Source organism: Topomyia yanbarensis, chromosome 2 (genome assembly GCF_030247195.1).
Source record: "Topomyia yanbarensis strain Yona2022 chromosome 2, ASM3024719v1, whole genome shotgun sequence".
NCBI lineage: Eukaryota > Metazoa > Arthropoda > Insecta > Diptera > Culicidae > Topomyia > Topomyia yanbarensis.
Window position 1 is genome coordinate 330,488,016 of NC_080671.1, and position 14,275 is coordinate 330,502,290.

The window sequence follows — 14,275 nt, forward strand, 5'->3', positions numbered from 1 at the left end:
GCCCACCGCAAACGTCGTATTTTTGTGGCATGCGCGATGGATCCAGCAGCTGATGCAACTCATGGTTCATTCGCCTGCACCACGTTCCGTCTTCCATCTGCACGCCACCATAGATGATACGCAACACCTTTCGTTCGAAAACTCCAAGGGCGCGTTGGTCTCGTGGCCGTAGAGGACCATCGTTTTAATCAGCGTCTTGTAGATAATCAACTTCGTGCGGCGGCGAATTTTGTTCGACCGGAGCGTCCTCCGGAGTCCACTTCCCGCCAAGATCCGTCTCTGAATTTTTTTGCTGGTATCATTGTCGACGGTTACCAGTGAGCCCAAATACACGAATTCGTCGACAATCTCGATTTCGTTACCGTTACCGAGCTCTGGATGGGAGGTTCACATTGTCGTCTCTAGAACCTCTTCCTCTCATGTATTTTGTCTTCGAAATGTTGATGGCAAGTCCAATCCGTTAGGGACATGTCGTCCGCGAAACCCACGACTTTCACTTTCCTGGGCAGCCGCAGTGTTAAGGCCCCATCGCACATCCCGTTCCAAAGTGTTGGACCTAGAATGGAGCCTGAGGGACGCCCGCTGTTACTCGCATTGACTTCTTCCCTTCGTTCGTGTGGTACAGCAGCACTCTGCTCTGGAAGTAGTTCTTCATGATCTGGCATAGATTGTCGGGAGCCCCCATTCCGTGCAACGCTGCAGCGACGGCTTCCCAGCTGGCGCTGTTAAACGCATTCCGAACTGCATTTTGGAAAGACCGCGCCCACCCTCCGTGCATTTCTTCAACCAGTTAAGGATGATTCTTTCCAGGAGTTTTCCGAGTGTATCCAGCAGACATATGGGCCTATACGAGGATCACCCGGTAGCTACGGCAGCAACACCAGCTTCTGTACCTTCCTCATTTCGAGGAAGTTGCCTTCATTTAATCACTTCTGCAGCACCATCCTGAACATGTCCGGATATCCCAGTATCGCAGCTCTCAGAACCATGTTTGGTAGAGAGAGATTTCTGGCCGCAGACCCTTCAAAATTTTATTTTTTGAAGCACATTCATTATGCACAAGTTGAGTTTCGCTTCGGAAAATATTAAATCGTTTTCATTATCCTTATTGGATGTTATTAAATGTCAATTTGATCCAACCTCCTGTTACGGAGTTTCGGTTTGATAATTATGATCACATAGAAACTCGTGATATAAACAAGTATCACAAAAAGATTCAAAGATGAAAATGTAAAAATGTGTGCCAAACTGTTTGACGGCGCCGGTGGTTGAGTGGTAAGTGTGACCGCCACTCATTCCAGTTGATCTGGGTTCAATCCCAGCCGAGCTCGTTGAGATTTTTCTGAGGTGAAAAAATCTGTGATCATGTCTTCCTTCGAAGGGGAAGTAAGTTTGTTGGTCCCCGGTCTATATGTTGATGGATCGATATCTAATCCAGTGAAGTGACCTGTCTGGCGTCGGTAAAGAAGAAATAGAATCCAACTTCTATACTTACTAACAAATATCATCCTCCCGTGATACTTTTTTCTTTTTTTTTTTTTTTTTTTTTTCAATTATAGAGGTTTTAACCTTAAGGTCATTCGCCTCTTCGGGTTAGAAAAATCTCTTAGAAAAAATTTCTAGCCCTATGTGCGGGGTCGGGACTCGAACCCAGGTGCGCTGCGTACAAGGCAATCGATTTACCAATACGCTACGCCCACTCCCCTCCCGTGATACTTGTGAAATGCGCTGTAGTATATACTGCGTCTAACAAAAGCAAGTATCGGACTAACATTACTTCTCTTTCCTTCCGCGATCTACGTTCGGGCATGGCCGGCACCGGTATTGATCAATAAATCAGTTTAGGGATTACCAGGAGTTGCACATTGAAAAATGTTTCGCTACTCCCAAGTATAATTACTGATTCCCTGTTCAACTTTAGCTAGTCCAAAGCGATAACGAAGTAGCAACCAGGAGTGGTCGCACAAGCTCAAAATCAGGCTAAAATGCGTGCCAAACGGTTTGAATTTGAAGATCGAAGGTAATTATTGCCTATCAAAGTTTATTTCTACACATTTGGCCACCTGCTCTGGAAGTCCCGGACGAAGTAGTCAGGTTCCTGAATTAATTTCACATCCGTTTCTCAGAGACGGTTATACCGATTTGCATATGCTTGCTTATCACTCACTACAATTGCAGACGAGACGGGAAAAGTCACCCACTAAATCACTGCCTAAGACAAAAGAGATTATAACTACTAGAGCAGCGCAGCGGGCTGTGATTCTCAATGTGATATTCATTGTATGGTTCAGATATGTGCGGGTGTAGGGATTCCACGATCGCGTGTATCATTGCGAAGGACTCGAGTGCTTGTGCGTTAATGTGTTCAATCGTGTTGGCGTTTGTATGTCGCGTGTGTTAGCGTGTATGTAACATCGCCTGTATAAATTCGATTTTATAATCGTGTATTCATTCGAATATTCACGTGTGTTCTTGGATGATCGCGCGCGGATCTGATACTTAATTTTCGTTGTACGGTTCAAATGCTCGAAGAGAATGACTTCTTCCATATCACTAGAGTTCCTGGTCATGTCGCCATGGAATGTGTTGTCTAGTGGATACGAGCGTCATCTTTTATTGGTCCACCTGAAGGCATGGACCTAGGCTAGGATCGAGTAGGGACTTCTGGACGTGACTGATTCACGATCGCGCGAGCGGTGGGTTAATGCTTGATACCACGTTTGTGAATTTAGAGGTGCTAAATCGTTCACTTAAATTCCGGCGTGTTTTAGTGTTGGCGAGATCGCGGGCGTGAGTATGTGTGTTCGTGTTTGTGACTAGGTTTGTGTTATCGGTAAGGCCACGAGCATACACCCATACAAACTTTTGGAATAGGAGGGATTGTGAGTGTATATGAGAGATTATTAAATGAATTGTGTTAGTGAGTGTTAGTATGAATCTAATTGAATAATAAATAATAATAAAAATGAACATAATATGCTGAATAAAGAAAAAAAAGATGCAAAGAGATTAATTGGAAGTGTATAAATTGAACTATATTATTTTTGCATACATGAGTAGCGGAAAAGCAAACTACTAGAAGCACAACATCTGTTTTTGTTACTGTCAATGAAGTAGAAGAAGAGAACATATGTAACATGCAATCCAACTTCTTCAACTCTTTTAAATGCCAGAAAAGGTGTTGATTTACCACTAACAGCAATTGTCGGTAAATTAATTGTATCCTAACCCTCTGCTGCCCAACCCCGTCGTTTGGCGGGGTTCAGCAGAATCGTTGTAAAATGTACAATGCACGATTTCGTTTTCCAACCCCACTAAAACTTCTTAAAAACATTCCCACCTATCATACAAGTACATTATCTGCTTGATCATTACATAAAATGAGATTTGAGTTGAAAGTTGAAAATTTGAGGGAACGAGAAAGAGGGTAAGGTGCTGGTCTCATAAACCATTCGTCGTATGTGCAGAACTCATCCAGGAAGTATTTGTAGTGATCAGTAGCATAGTAGCACTACCCCCTTTTTGTCCTGTATACTAAAAATCGGCTGCGAAGTCTGTTGAAAAAGAAGGTCAAGTTCTAAAACGGAATGATAGTATCAAAATAAAACTTTGTTTTGCTTTTCGATGCCGTTCCAGGAAACATTGTAAAGGACATCCACACAATACCGAGCGCTATGTCAAACTTTACAGTTATTCGTAAAGAATACATAAGGGTACTGTAGCATTCTTTAGATTCGATTCCTGGTGTATTCGTGAATTTTTGGGCATCCTTAGACCGATTCCATAGAACGATGTAGAGGAAACATATCCGAAAAACGCAACTCATATAAAACATTTGCACCCAAATATTACTGTAATATCATGTCAAATTACACCAAATTGATGATAAATGAATAATAAGCATTTCAAATTATCCGAATGCTTGCGGAAACTTTCCAACCGGGCCTGGGTAATGCGGAATCAGGTTCTTAGGACCACTTGTTTGTGTGAATATTGCTGTCATGCGTTACCTGAAATTTAATCAACGCGACGGTCAATGAACAATGCAGTTACATTTGTGGTCATCTACGTTTTGTGGACACACTACCAATCGAACCAACAATTGTTGAATAATGTTCCTGATCTAATCATTATCTTTCGACCACAAAACCATAAAACCTGAATTGTTACTAGGGTAGGTATTTGTGCACACAATCTAGGCATGTTGCCACAGTATTGATCCCGAACGTTTTAGCGAGGAAAACATATTTTTGACGGGAGTGGGCGTAGCGTAGTTGGTAAATCGATTGACTTGTATGCAGAGCACCTGGGTTCGAGTCCCGACCCCGCACATAGGGTTGGAAATTTTTCTTAAGAGATTTTTCTAACCCGAAGAGGCGAATGACCTAAAGGTTAAAACCTCTATAAAAGAAATAAAAAAAATATGTTGGATAGCTCAGCACTCACGGTAAGTAGGAAGGTTAGATGGATGCTTCAAGTGTTCCTCCGGGTGGCGCAGTTAAGTAGAGTCCCCTTGGTAACAATTTCACGCGTGGCCAGGTAACTAGTTCTCTTCAATTGAACCTCTCTTCTATATTTAAACTTCACTTTTATCTTCTATTTTTCATTACACTTCAGTTTTAATTTCTATATTTCATTTACAAAAACTTCTATCTTTAATCAAAATTTAACTACATATTTCACTGCCTTTTACACAACTTTGACGTTTCTACGATGCCCATCACTTGGAGTAAAAGAAGAGCGCGATGACATTCCAAACGGCCTTTTATAGTTCCCAGGGATTGATGGCGGAATTATGTTGCTCGATGCTGTCGTTCGGTTCAGTGGATACTCCGACAAATCCCCTGTGGCAAATATTCGCAGTGTTCCCAAAAATGAGTAAACGGGCAGGGTAACTCCGTGAATATACAATTAGCGTGCATACACGAACACACTGGCCCCTTCAGAAATCACATTTTTGACAGCAAACTCGAGCAAGCAGGTGATCGATTCATCGCCTAAGTGATGCAGATGGTTTGTCCCTCACGGCAGCTTCGACGATTGTTGACATTTGGTTGGAGTTGAAAACGTCAGCATACAGCAGCATTATTTTCGCAATCTGGTAATCAAAATAAGACCCGGTAGCGGGGTTTAAGAAAATAATGTGTTTTGGACAGGTTCTTACCTTGTCCCTTATAGAAAAGGGCGTTGTATTGTTTGATTTTGGTGCTAGCAGGAAATCAGTGGATATCTGGCTGCTAATTTTCGGTGTCGCTGTCTTCGTTGGTTGACACTTGCAGTTTGGATGCGGAGGATATTGGTAGCAAACAAATTTTCGCTACGGGTCGAGTGTAGCGACCGGTGGGTGTTTGTACAGTCACGACTCGAACTACTCCGTCTGGTCCCGGATGCAACGAGTCAATCCTGGCTGTTGGCCACTGCATAGGAGGAAGGTTGTCATCTCGAAGGATTACCAGTTGATTCCTTGCCAATTGCACTGGCGGGTTGCACCATTTTGACCGGGGCTGCAGTGTGGCTAAATATTCGCGATGCCAACGTTTCCATATGTGTTGAAACATGTGTTGTGTTTGCTGCCACTTTCGCAGCCGGCTGAACGGTATTGTAGTGTAGTCGACATCAGGTACAGCTTTCAGAGCAGATCCAACGAGAAAATGCCCGGGTGTTAGCGGCTCAAAATCCGTTGGGTCGTCGCTCATAGGTACAAGCGGTCTGGAGTTTAAGCAGCTTTCAATTTGAGAAAGCAACGTTTCCATATCGTCGTAGGGAAGAGTGTGGGTTCCAAGTACACGGATAAAGTGTTTTTGTGCTGACTGGATAGCGGCCTCCCACAGGCCCCCGAAATGTGATGCCTTGGGTGGATTAAAGTGCCAGCGAATGCCGTTTTGTGCACATTCTTGCGCAATCAGCTCACGATGCTCCTTGCTTCGTATCAGTTGACGTAGTTCATTCGCAGCTCCGATGAAATTTCGCCCGTTGTCGCTATGGATATCCGCACACAACCCTCTCCGTGAAACGAAACGTCGAAGAGCTTGCAAAAATTTCGTTGTGGTCAGGTCCGCCACCAACTCAAGATGTACAGCTTTCGTGCAGAAGCAAACAAATAATGCAACATAAGCCTTTCGTGGTGCAGATCGTCGATGCGGTGGCTGGATGTAGATGGGTCCCCAGTAATCGATGCCAGTTGTTGTGAAGGGCCTTGCTGCAGTAACTCGTGCGGCTGGAAGTTCCGACATAAACTGCTCGATTCGATTTGGACGAGCTCGGAAGCAAACTGTACATTTGTTGACAATTTTTCTAGCCAGGTTTCTGGCCCCCGTGATCCAGTAGCGAAGTCGAAGTAGGCCGAGAAGCAACTGTGGGGCAGCGTGAAGGTGTTTTTCGTGATAGTGTCGAATGAGTAAGACGACCAGCTGGTGTGAAGACGGTAGGATGATTTGATGCTTGTTGTCATACGTTTGTTGTGAACGAGCCAATCGTCCGCCAACCCTAATGAGGCGGTCTGTACTGAGAAACGGGGTGAACCACTTGATTCGAGATCTGGTTGAGATAGAATGTTGTTTTTCGAGAGCCTTCCATTCCGAGTTGAAAGTTTGCTGCTGGACCAATCTGATGAGAGTAATTTCTGCTTCATTCAATTCCTCAGCTGTGACGATGTGCGAAATTGGTCGATGTGAATTTTTAGGACGGCTGTTTTGTAGAAATCGTTTACAGTAGGCGGTCACTCGTAACATGCACTGGTAGTTAGAAAATCTGCTAACGTATGTGTCGATGAATGAATTTTCTGCTGTTGCTGTTACGTTCGTTGTGAGTGGTTTGCGCGCCTCGCTCATACTGGCTTGCGATGGAATAATTTCTAGCTGAGGCCACTCGATTCTGTCGAAATTTATCCATAGTGGGCCATGCCACCATTGTTCGCTGTTGATTAGGAACTCGGCAGTTGTTCCACGTGAAATGTAGTCTGCTGGGTTTTGGTATCCTGCAACGTGACTCCAGGTGCAATTTATGGTAGCGAGCTGAATTTTGGAAACTCTGTTCGCAACGAATGTGGTCCATGTAGAAGGCGCGGCCCTTAACCAACTGATGACAGTCATTGAATCAACCCAAAAGAACGCTTCGGGTTCTAATGAAAGTGATTTGATTATTTTCTGGTAGAGTTGCGATGCTAGCAGTGCGCCACAGAGTTCCAGGCGAGGGATGGTCTGTTTTTTAAGTGGAGCTACTTTGGATTTGGCAGTCAAGAGAGCTACTTTGACATTCCCGTTTGAGTCTTCCGATCGTAAGTATGCACAAGCACCATATGCTTGTTCCGATGCGTCCGAAAAGAAATGCAGTTGCACTGTTGATGGATTTAGGCACATAGCAAATCGTTCAATCCTGAGCTGATTCAACAGTGGTAGTTGTGTGTGATAATTGTACCAACGTTCTTGGATTGCTACTGGTAGCTCTTCGTCCCAACTCCAGATGGTTCCATCGCGATTCTTCAAGGTCCACAACATCTGCATAAATAGTTTAGCAGTTGTTACGACGGGTCCTACTAAACCGAGCGGGTCGAATAGTTGTGCGATGTATGATAGCGCCATACGTTTGGTAAGTGATGCGTTCGTTTCGGGTAGAGGAATTTTTATCTTGTACCTTAAAACATCGGTAGAAGGTTCCCAATGAAGACCGAGAGTTTTAAGACATTGGTCTCGATCCAAGTCTACCGACTGCTGCAGGGCTCGATTTTCTTCGGGAATATCCTCCAACACAGTTGGTTCATTAGAGGCCCATTTACGCAGCTCAAAACCGCCCTTAGCTAACAGTGAGTCCAACTGATTGCGCAATTTGATGGCTTCAGCTACGGTGCTTCTGCCAGAAATGAGGTCGTCTACGTAGAAATCTTTGCGCAAGACATCTGCTGCTTCAGGAAACGTATCTTGTTCATCGTCGGCAAGTTGTTGCAGCACCCTAGTTGCAAGATACGGCGCTGATGCGGTGCCGTAAGTGACGGTCTTCAATTCAAACGTGTCCAATGAGTCGTCCGGGGAGGCTCTCCAAACAATGCGCTGTACAGAGGTGTCTCGTTCATCAACTAGAATTTGGCGATACATCTGTTTAATATCGGCAATCAGCATTACGGGATGAATTCGGGACCGCATGATGATCGACCTCAAATCGTCCTGGACAATTGGACCTACTAAAAGGGCGTCGTTTAAGGATTTTCCACTGCTGGTTTTACATGAGGCATCGAATACGACTCGCACTTTGGTCGTCGTACTTTCTTCACGAATGACTGCGTGGTGAGGAAGATGATACAGTGGAATTGTGGAATCTTCGAAGTGTGCTAAGCGTTGCATGTGTCCTTGGTCATGATATTCTTTCATGAAGCTACAGTATTGTTGAGCCAGGTTGCGATCTCGATGCAAGCGAGTTTCGAGCAGTCGGAAGCGACGAACAGCGGTGCGACGGTTGTCGCCTAGGATAGCGAGTGCAGCCTTCTTGAATGGTAAGCGAACGATGTATCGTCCTTCTGGTGAGCGAGTAACTGTCCGTCGGAAGTAGTCTTCACAGGCGGATTCTTCCACCGAGTAGCAAGGGGAGGAATCTCCTTCTTCGATGACCCAGAAATTTTCCATGAGCTGGTGCAAATCGGTGACTGAAGCAACGTTAGCGGTTATTGGAGTTAATGCCGAGCAGCAATTGACCCTACCCGACACTACCCAACCAAAGACAGAATTTACTAAAACAGGTCGGTTGTCTCCGAGTGTAATTCGACCGGAAACTCTGAATAAGTCGAAGAATAACTCTGCACCGAGAATAAGATCGATCGGATTTGTTGTACAGAAAGAAGGGTCGGCTAGGTGCACGCCAGATGGGATTTTCCAATGCGAAATATCTACTGACGTGGAAGGTAGATCAACGGTGACCTTGGGTAGCACAAGAAAATCGGCAGTGGTGGAGTAATCGCTGAGTCTAGATCGCACTGTTGATGAAAACATGTACCGTGCTTGCGTTGCAGAATGGCCGATGCCAGCAATCGGAACGGAAATTTTCTTGCGCTGCGCTTTGATAAGTTGAGCAAACGATTCAGTAGCAAAGCAGCACTCGCTACCTGAGTCAAGCAAAGCTCTGGCCACGTGATGTGTTCCGGCGTCATCAATTACAATGACTGCTGCAGTGGCTAGTAGCACACTGGTTCGTCCAGCAGAAGCGTAACTTTTGGGTTTCATCTCGCTGGCTGATACAGATACGGTAGGTGGCTCATTTGACGATTTCGAACTGAGAGGATCAGATATCTTCGGGCAATTTGGTGTATCGTTGGTACATAGTTGTGTATGATGTCGGCCTCTACACTTACGGCAGGTACTGGTAGATGGACAATCCCTGCACATGTGACCCTTGCGTAGGCAATTCCGGCATAGCTGATGCCGACGAACTTCTTTCTCCTTTTCTTCGGCACTCAATTTTGAAAACGCTGTACATAGATATAGGGGATGCTGATCGGAACAAATGATGCACTTCCTGGCGCTGAACTGACTAGCCCCATGGCTAGCGAGTGGACGTTGGTTAAGCTGCTTCTTGATTACCGCGGGTGGTGGGACCTCAGACAATTTACCGTTCATATTTTGAAGCACTGTTACTCTCCTCTGAATAAAAGCAGTCAAATCGCGAAAAGAAACCGCATCAAGAGTGGACGAGTGCTCTTCCCAATCTCTCCTGGTTGTGTGGTCGAGGCGTGTGCTAAGCATGCGAACCAATAGAATGTCCCAAAACTCCGTCTTCTCCCCTAGTTGCTGTAGAATCTTCACGTTTGCCTCGAACTTTTCTACCAACGAGTGCAGCTCGACCGCCGATTCGCGCTTAATTGACGGGAACTCGAACAGAGCATCTACATATGATTGTTTCAGTCTAGCAGGGTTCTGAAAATGCTCCACCAGCAGATTCCAGGCAACGGGATAATTATTGGCACTAAGTGGTATGGTCTGGATCAACTTAAGAGCATCACCAGAAAGAGACGATCGGAGGTAATAGAATTTCTGAATATTCGACAGATCTTGAGACGAGTGGACTAGCGAAAGGTATAGATCGTGAAAGTTGAGCCAGCTTTCTAGGTTTCCACTGAACATGGGAAGTTTAACGTCCGGCAATCGCACGTGCGATGTCGACGAAGGGATCAGAGCGTTTGATAAACTTGACGACGGTGCGCACGGTGTGGATGGCATTTTATTCACGGAGAGCAAGAATCCTTTCACTCGATAGTAGTGTGATTCGATGTCCGTTCTTTGCTTCAGCTGCTGTTCTATGGAAGCTTCATCCAGCGACTCGAGCTCACATTGCATCTTGTTGAAGTCGGTCCACAGCGCGATGAGGTTTTCTAGGCGAACGGGCACCTCGGGAGCGTGGTTCTCTTCGTCGTAGTCATCGACAAAGGTTTTGATGAGGTTGAACGACGTCATGATACTGCGCAGTCGCAGCTTCAAGGATTTGATGCGACGTTCATTTGACATGATGATCTGGAACAGCAAAACGAAAGACCGCGTAGCTCAAACGAGACGGGTGAATTAAGAGGAATACTAATTACCTTCTACAGGCAATTCAATGCCTTGTAATTTAAAATTGCAGCAATGGCGGCGTCGCGTCTCGATTGAGATAAAGATGGCTGGATTCCTTGCAGCAAACAGTTCCGGAGCCTTACCGAAGCAAGATGGCGTTTGGAAGATGAACGGAGTCCGTCGTTCATCCGGTTCGAAGGACCAGTGTTGGATAGCTCAGCACTCACGGTAAGTAGGAAGGTTAGATGGATGCTTCAAGTGTTCCTCCGGGTGGCGCAGTTAAGTAGAGTCCCCTTGGTAACAATTTCACGCGTGGCCAGGTAACTAGTTCTCTTCAATTGAACCTCTCTTCTATATTTAAACTTCACTTTTATCTTCTATTTTTCATTACACTTCAGTTTTAATTTCTATATTTCATTTACAAAAACTTCTATCTTTAATCAAAATTTAACTACATATTTCACTGCCTTTTACACAACTTTGACGTTTCTACGATGCCCATCACTTGGAGTAAAAGAAGAGCGCGATGACATTCCAAACGGCCTTTTATAGTTCCCAGGGATTGATGGCGGAATTATGTTGCTCGATGCTGTCGTTCGGTTCAGTGGATACTCCGACAAATCCCCTGTGGCAAATATTCGCAGTGTTCCCAAAAATGAGTAAACGGGCAGGGTAACTCCGTGAATATACAATTAGCGTGCATACACGAACAAAATATATTTATTTTTTTTTTTCGCTCAGCTGCTCAACTCCGCATGTTGGAGGGTTGTAGGTTTAACTGCTTAACCCCGCCTTTTGGAGGGTTGTAGGTTTAACTGATAAACCCACAACTTTCGTAAACCGGCAATCTGTTTTTCAGTTTTCTCGCGATAAAAATACACTACTTAAGTTTTTAAAGTGAAACACAAATTTGGACAGTAGAGGGTTAAAGTTATATGCCTTTTGGCATGTGTCCGTCTTACCCCACCTGTTCGTCTTACCACAGTTCACCCAACATTAAATCTGTACATAAACAAACATCAACTGCCGATCAACGGGATTGGCTAAACATTCAGTGACTCGGTGCTACGGTGGGTTAAACGCTAATCTGGGTCGAGTATGCACAGCTGATAAATATCGACGACAAACTCCACTTGGTGTGGTAGGCTATCTCAGCGCGGCTTGTCCGCTTATAATATGCAATAATGTAAAGGTCGCATAATTTAACGCAACCATTTGGAGACCCGTATTATAGAGCCAGAAGTGATTACCGGTGAGAAATTTCGGATCTCGACTTGGTCCATTCATTCGCCATCAGAAGATGATTAACTGGCCAGTCGTAGCGTTGGCGCAGCTGCTGTTCCGTTACTGTGGCAAGTGCGGCATAGTGCGACTTAAAATTATGCTTGAAAATACTGATTAAAGTTGTTCGGTGCACCTTTTTGACCGCCTACTTTGGCACATAATTATAACTGCATCCATTGTTTTCAAAGCCCAGATTTCTCAATATAATTTGTTTCTGAAAAAAATCGTTATCTGGCTGGATCCAAATCCATCGTGCTTGAAGTTCCTATTCTGTTTGCCAAGCAGTTGTGTGCAACAAGAATCCAAAAAATAAAGATCAGTTATCGTTCTTGAAAGTGTGACAAATGCACGTTATTTATGGTACAGCCATTAGAAAGTTAAAGCTTGATACGTGTGAAATTGAGTTCTAGCTTATAGCTCCCAAGAGTGGACACTGGACAGCAAGCGGTCATGACCTACAATAGACAATCGTCCAATTTCGCTACGTTTCGAATGTCAATAAAAAATGTTGAAATGATCGAATCATAAAATGATAATGAGATCCTCTTCCAACGGGTTTCGCACTCTGAACAAAATGTCACAATATTGATTGAAAACGAACGACAGATTTTATTTTAGCTGAAAAGAACTGTTACCTCAATGGTTTTGAATTGACGAAACTAACGTTATTTGCGCAACCCAAGGGGAACAACAAGTAACGCGCAAACAAGGAAAAAAGTGGTTGAAGGCAAAAATCAATCACGGAAAGCCTGAGCGCAGCGAACAGTGAATGCGGGTTAGTGTTTTCACTGATTTTACGTGTATTTTCAATTGCCGTTGAAGCCATTTGCCTACTGCTTACAGTATTGTTGTTCAATTTAAGCGATCGGTAGTCCCCAGTGCACAACTTAGAAGGAATTTTAAATTTTTACAAAAACTCAATAGCTTCTCCTTTTAGCCTATGTTTAGAAAAGTTATTGTACTTTGCAAGGCCCTTCATTTCGTTTAAATAGCAGAACAACACTGGTTAAAAATTAGCGTGACTGCCTTCAATGAAGTAGTACAACTCATTTTAGAATAAATTTGCTGAAGACATGCAAGCTCTATCTTATATACTTTCCATTCCACGAAATCCTAAAGTAAGCTTTGGGGCGTTCCTTAAAAACGGTTTTATTCATATAAATGTCGTAGCTATTATTTTACCCTAAAGTAACCTTTGGCCAACTTCAAAATTGTTTCAGGGGCATAATTTGTCCCAATACATCAACTACTGAACTGTTTTTGTTCAAAGCTGTGATAACTTTTGCATAAAAAAATTAAAAAATCTGCGATTATAGCACCTAACATTAAATACATTTTAATATACATGAACAAAATATTGCAATGGCAATACTTTTTTATATCCTGCAATATCTATTTAAAAAATAGTCTCTTTTTTGTAAAAAATACTACCTTTCTAACAAAAGATGCTAGAGGTAATTTATTTAATTCAGTTGTGAACTAATGCCCCGTTTTTCTAAAAAAAACACCCTAAACATTGACTTTGCATTTCTTATATAATGAAAAGTATGACAGATTGAGCTTATATGTCTACAGCAAAGATTGCTAAAATTAATAGTTCTATAATTTCACTGAAGGTAGCGTGGCTTTATCTAGAATCTTGGTAAAATTTGACTCCCCTAACTGTTCTTCAAACAAAACACATAAACTCACAAACTACGAAAATTCTCCCAAATGATATAATAAGGCTAAGTTGTTTGGTTTTAGTATTCAGTTAAAATTCCTACTATGTTTACATTCTGGACCACTGTGCAGTAGAACTCACTGTGGTAGATGTGATGCAGTCTTCTACGTGCCGTGTGTCAAGTCTTCGAAATCAAATGCGAAACAGATTAATGAATTCTTGCGGTTGGGTGTGAAGGAAAGGAAATATTTAGAGATGCGCTGCTGTGAAAATATTTTTCTTTCGGCTGCTGAAATGATTCGGGTTAGCGATTAACATCGATGGTTGGATTCTATTTTGATTGAATGCTTGTATTTCTCTATGCTATATCTGTATTTCTCTTTTTTTGTATTTCTCGGTATATGGTAATTTGCAGGAATTGCTACAAGAAACACATTATATATATATATATATATATATATATATATATATATATATATATATATATATATATATATATATATATATATATATATATATATATATATATATATATATATATATATATATATATATATATATATATATATATATATATATGTATATATATATATATATATATATATATATATATATATATATATATATATATATATATATATATATATATATATATATATATATATATTAGACTGGCTCGAATATGACATTTTTCAGCACAGAACTTTTTGAGTTCCCTTTGTGGTCCCAAATGCCTGTGCAAAGTTTGGGAGCGGTCGGTTGCTTCCAGGGTTTGCGCTTTAAGTTCAAAGTTTGT

General features: G+C 42.8%; 2 protein-coding genes across 7 annotated transcripts in view; both read right to left on the reverse strand.

The window, feature by feature from the left end:
- Positions 1-14,275, reverse strand: part of LOC131683894 (signal peptide peptidase-like 3) — a 136,708-nt gene that overhangs the window by 110,091 nt on the left and 12,342 nt on the right. The gene's annotated exons all lie outside the window — the stretch shown is intronic.
- On the reverse strand, positions 4,942-10,487 carry LOC131680586 (uncharacterized). The gene is made up of 2 exons (XM_058961300.1): positions 5,165-10,487; positions 4,942-5,098 (listed from the first exon to the last, which is right to left on the reverse strand). Exon 1 carries the CDS (start codon positions 10,485-10,487, stop codon positions 5,238-5,240), a length of 5,250 nt encoding a protein of 1,749 aa, XP_058817283.1. The 3' UTR covers positions 4,942-5,098; positions 5,165-5,237.